A 5,487-nucleotide genomic window follows, 5' to 3' on the forward strand; every position below is an offset into this window, starting at 1 on the left:
AAAAAAAAAAAAAAAAAAAGGGCTGGTGTGCTTGCCTGTCATGGATGATTCTGTTCACTGTATAAAAATGGAAAGGAAAATGGTTTTTAGAAGTTTATAAATGTTCCACTCTATTTGTAGTAGCAAAGATGGGAAACAACTAAGCATGCATCAGTAGGTGACCCCCCAGGCTCAGGCACACCTTAGAGTCTCCTAAGAGTTCTTAGGAGCGTAAGCAATGGCTTTGTGTCCATGTGGAGTGGCCGATGGCAAAGCTTTAGGAGAGAAAAAGCAAGGGGTGGAGCAGTGTTCACGTCTGCTGCTTTTGTTTAAGAAAAGGAGGCTATGGAGGCATGTACACATTCGCTTCTGCTTGCTAAGAAAGAGTAAAATTAACACCTCATTAACAAACAGTATATATGAAAGGAAGAAGGATTGAGTTAGAGGTGACCAGGAAGGAAGCAAGACTTACCCAAACATGCCTCAGTACGTAGTTTGACTTTGGGAATCACATAAAGTTTTGATATAATCATAAAACAAATTATATCCCCAAAACCATGTACAGGTGCGTACGCATATGCACGCACACACACACCATACACTGAGAAACAAATTAACTTAATTGTACTTTGCTAGTGACATAATGACAGATGAGTTATTCCCAGCTCGGTATGATGATGCACCTTGTCATCCCCAGCACAGAGAAAGCTGAGATTTTGAGAATTAAGATTCAGCGCAGGCAACAAAAATGTCCACCAGACCCCACCTCAGCAGAAAAGGCTGGGCATGAGGACTCAAGCCTGCCATCCCAGAAATAGCAGGCAGCCTAAAAGCATAGGATCACATTTCAGGGAGGTGCAGGCCAAAAGCAAGTTCCTACCTTCACCAAGCAAATAGGGCTACAGGGTGTGGCTCAAGCGCTTACCTTCCTAGCAAGCATGAAACCCTGACACCAAAACCCTCAGTGTTTCCAAAAAAGAAAGAAATATCCCTGCTGACCTAGGACACATTTTTATAGCACATTCTAGATAAGATTCACTACTCTTAAGGACCAAAAAAGCACACAGAGATTTTAAACTGGATCAGCAGTCTTGTATTGGTGGCCATACTAGGGGTCAAGAGTTTTCCATCTAAGAGAAAAAAATAAACACAATGTTTAAGAATGTACAAAATCCCTGAATCAAACTTGAATTTGAAGTATTAGTAAGATCTTATCTTCTCTGAAAAATAAAATGTGTGCTAGATCTGTCCATTGAAAAGGCCAAGCAAACAAGAACTCAGTAAGAGAGTACCTGGGTGAGGATGTGGCTCCTCCTCCTCCCTCTTCCCTTCTCCCGTTTCTTTCCTCTCCTTTATCATCCCACCTTCTTCAGTCCTCCTTATCTCCCCTTCCCTACCTCCTCTCTCCTCTCTCCTTTCTTCTCCCTTCTCTTATTCCTCTTCTCTCTCCTCTCTCTTCCCTTTCCTCTGTCCTCTTCCCTCTCTCCTCCCTCTTCTCCTTCCTCTCCTCTCTTTTCACATCTACAATGGTTGATGTATTTAGTGAGTTGAGAGTATCTTGTACCAAAAACAAGGAAGTTGTCCAAGGCTAGCTGATTATTTCAGAAGGTTGAGTTCTTATTGCCCAGATATGGAATGATGGGTTATGAGGGAATCTTTTTTAAAAACTCCATAACTTTGAATGACTACGAATTAAAGGACCATTCTGCCCACTCTTGCATGGCTATGAGGATTATCTTAGACTATTGAAGAGTAGGAGGTAATAGTCAACTGATCAGGTAACTTCTAGTACAAACTCAGAATACAATTCTGTACTTATTGTTTCCCAACTCCCAAGGGTTGAAAAGTCCATTTGCCAATTTATCTCTCACTGCTTCTGTGCCTACCGGCCTCCTTGCCTCCCTCCCTCCCTTCCTCCTTCCTTCCCACCTTCCTTCCTGTCTTCCTTCCTTCTTTCCTTCCTGTCTTTCCCAGTCCTGGGGCTTGAACTCTGGGACTGAGAGCTGTCCCTGGTCTCCTTTTACTCAAGGCCAGCACTCTACCACTTGAGCCACAGCACCACTTCCAGCTTTCTCTGGAATTGGAGATGAGTCTCACAGACTTTGCTGCCTGGGCTGGCTTCGAATCACAATCCTCAGATCTGGGCCTCCTGAGTAGCTAGGATTACAGGCATGAGCCACTGATGCCCAGCTGCTCCTATTCTTGATCAATAATAAACATCTTCCCTGCGCAAAAGTAATAATGTAACAACAATTGCACATATCCTGTCTGCCCTTCTAAACTGTGAGGAACAATCCCTGACTTTTGAGGTTCCTTCTGCCTTTAATTTTCGCTGTTTCCTCCCTATTGCTATTTCCTTCACACAGGTGCATTTATGAAATTCCATCACAGATTGTAATCTTTTACGATACCTAGAAAAATAACTACAGCCTGTTCATTACCACCCATGGACAGGGAAGTGATACACATGCATGTCTTTTTTTCTTTCAGCCATGGAGTTCCATGAACACTTGCACAGCATAGGCACCAAGGAGGGCCTGAAGGAACGAAAACTACAGAAGGCTGTGGAGAGCTTTACCTGGAATATCACCATCCTCAAGGTACCTGCAGAGCTGTTTCTGAGTAGCTCTCCTGCTGTCACTTGTCCTTTGCTACTTCCTCTGTGAAGTTCATTTCCCACCTTGCTCCTTGCAGCCAGGGAGGCTCAGGTGAAAGGCAGAGCTTGGCTACTGCAGTCTGCGGGCACAGTCCCTGGACACGATGCACTCTCATTTGATACTGGAAACATTTTAAACTACAGATGCCACTTGGTATGTGTGAAATTGGAAATATTGATAGCAGCAGAATGATTGGAAATTTAGTCACATGTCATTGAACTGAAGTACAACCATAGCCTGCCAGCTAATAGGAAGGAAGGAATTATGTGTTGCAGAATCAAAGGAAATCTGTAAGGGATTGCCCTTGGAAAGATTTTTCCTTCAAGGGAGATGCCACCTATATTTATGTCTATTTCAGCATGTGTGTTTCTAAAACATAACTTGTATTACTTTTATTATAAAATAGTTATTTTCATCATAGAAAATGTCAAAGAGCACTAAGGAGAAGCATGCCATAGCCCACCATCCAGAAACAATTTGTGTTGTGGGCTTTTGCAGTGCATATTTTCTAGTCTTGTTTTTTCTTTTACACACACACACACGTTTTAATTTTTAAAATAATGTTGCATAGGGAACTTGTGTTTCTTTGAGTTTTAACAACTTACTGTTCCTCTCAATGTTCTAGAATATCAATAAGAACAACAGAGCTTTCATCCTGGACTTAGACAACTAAATGTAAATTTGCTCTCTGGTATTTACCTTCCAGACTTTGTACTCAGTCATACTGAAGACAGTAAACACAGCTGCTCTTCTGGTTTTCTTGTTCCTTCTCACATTAAACAATCTACCCCTGAGGTGACAACCGTTTTCTGATTGCATTTAATAAAAGGTCCCCCTTCCAATGCTAGGCAGCCTGCATTTAGCCATGTTATCCCCTATTCATTTTATAATTAAAGCCACTTCCTTAACTTCTTTGGGCACTTTTCCTTCCTACACATGCACTCTTGTAAATGTGTATATCTCTGGATCTCTTCTTCAGAATTTAACAAAGTGCTGTGCAGGTCAGTACACAGCAGGCTTTCTAGTGAGAGGGATTTGGCTTTACAGCTTGCTGACTCACTTATGTCAGGGGTGAGCACCCCCATTTCCTGCCAGCCTTGGGAGAAGTAGCAATGTCCTTCAGGCCCATGGCTGGGAAACAAAGCTCATTTTGCTTTTCTTTTATTATCTAATAGCAAGCAGGCATAGGGACTGGTAACCTTTCACCAGCCAATTCCCCTTGCTTCCCTGGATCCTGAGCCCTGACTGCAGCTTGTTTGTGTAGGGGCAGAGGGGCCACTGCCCTTTGCCAACAGGTGCTTCTGGGATGAGCAGACAATGAGAGGGGAAAGGTATGGAAAGTCACCTCATGCATGTGGGGACAATCACAGGAGTGCAATTCTCCAGTAAACCATTGAGGTGTACGTGCTGGCACAGCGTACGCTTTTCCACAGGGTCAGGGAGACCTGGGAGGGTTGCAGCTATGAGAGGCAGTAGGCAATTTAGGTGAATGAATGCTCAGACAACAGTAGTAAATCATTCTCTTCTGGAATTCTCCTCAGAAATGATCAGGTGCTCTCGTCAATGTGTGTCTAGGGTGGTTCTATTCTCTCAGCTTCCTTACTGCAGATGTGAGGGCAGTTACTTCTTGAAAACTCAGAGAAGGAGCCAAATGTAACTATTTGAGTCTTTGCTGGAGCTGTTCTCAGACAGATGGGGAAACCCCAGGGGGTCTCTTCCAGCTTCTGCTGATCTGAGTGCCTTTAGTTTAAAATATCAACACACCAGGGTGCTTCATGTGGGGCTGAAGTTCTCTGGCCTCTACATTCGAAATGCAGAAAGTCAGGTCCCACCCAGCCCTGTGGAGCCAGTGGAGGTGGGTACCTGGCATGAAAGGTAAAGTACTGTGCCATATTTTAAAAGTAGGCGATTGACTCAAATAGTTGTAGCCATGTTTAGAAGACAGAATCAGTGTCGCAGGGTTGGTGATCATAGGGCACAAGATGGGCAGCAGGTCTTCTTTCAATGTTTCTGAGAGGCTGCAGCTGGTGTTGGAGCTTGGCAGAGCCTATGTGAAGGTGATGGGTGGAGTGGAAAAATCAGTGTGTCCTTTGTCCCTGGCGGGAGGACTTTGTCCACCTCTGCTGTATTTCATAAGCTTGAGCTCTCAGTAGAAGAATGAGTCTTTGTTGAGCCCTTGTTGAGCTCTTGAATTTTCCGCAGAGAGGAGTGGACAGTCTTCCCTCCTCGTTTCTTTGCAGTGTGCTTGGGGCATCCTTGGGGACTTTGTGGTGTGCAGCAGGCAGGGGGTAGCTGCTGGTGACACAGAAACTTGGGGTGACCGCAGATGTGGAACATGAGGCTAAAACATGGGAATTACCTGGGCTGATTGCACCCATGGGAGCCCCGCTCCACACCTACTGGATCACAGTCTCCAGGGCTGGGGGCCCCAAGAAGTCTGCTTCTCCACAGGTTGAGATGTACGAAAACAAACGCACGACCATTGCTCTTAAACCAAAAGAAACTTTTCTGATGCTTTCTCTGTTTACGTAAACCACAGAGGAACCAAGGTAACCAGCCACCCAGAAAGCCCAGTTCAGTCTTTGCTAAACAAGGACTTTGGTCTCCCGCAGTAAGAGAGTTGCTTACTTCTAAGAACCATCCACCCAGTTTAAAGAAATAATCATCTTAGCTGGGTACAGGTGGCTTATGCCTGTAATCTTAGCTACTCAGGAGGCTGAGATCTGAGGGTTACAGTTCAAAACCAGCCTAGACAGGAAATTGAATACTCTTCTAGTTATCCACCAAAAAGCCAGAAGTGTGCTGTGGTTCAAGTGGTAACTAGCCTTGAGCAAAAAAAAAAAAAAAAAAA

General features: G+C 44.2%; 1 protein-coding gene across 1 annotated transcript in view; it reads left to right on the forward strand.

Annotated features, from left to right (window-relative positions):
• Window positions 1-5,487, forward strand: part of Plcl2 (phospholipase C-like 2) — a 149,352-nt gene that overhangs the window by 129,091 nt on the left and 14,774 nt on the right. Inside the window, exon 5 of the mRNA XM_013022168.1 lies at window positions 2,470-2,579. Coding sequence (XP_012877622.1) covers window positions 2,470-2,579 — 110 coding nt within the window. The remainder of the gene's footprint in view (window positions 1-2,469; window positions 2,580-5,487) is intronic.

Source organism: Dipodomys ordii, unplaced genomic scaffold, assembly GCF_000151885.1.
Source record: "Dipodomys ordii isolate 6190 unplaced genomic scaffold, Dord_2.0 Scaffold60, whole genome shotgun sequence".
In the NCBI taxonomy this organism is placed as follows: Eukaryota; Metazoa; Chordata; class Mammalia; order Rodentia; family Heteromyidae; genus Dipodomys; species Dipodomys ordii.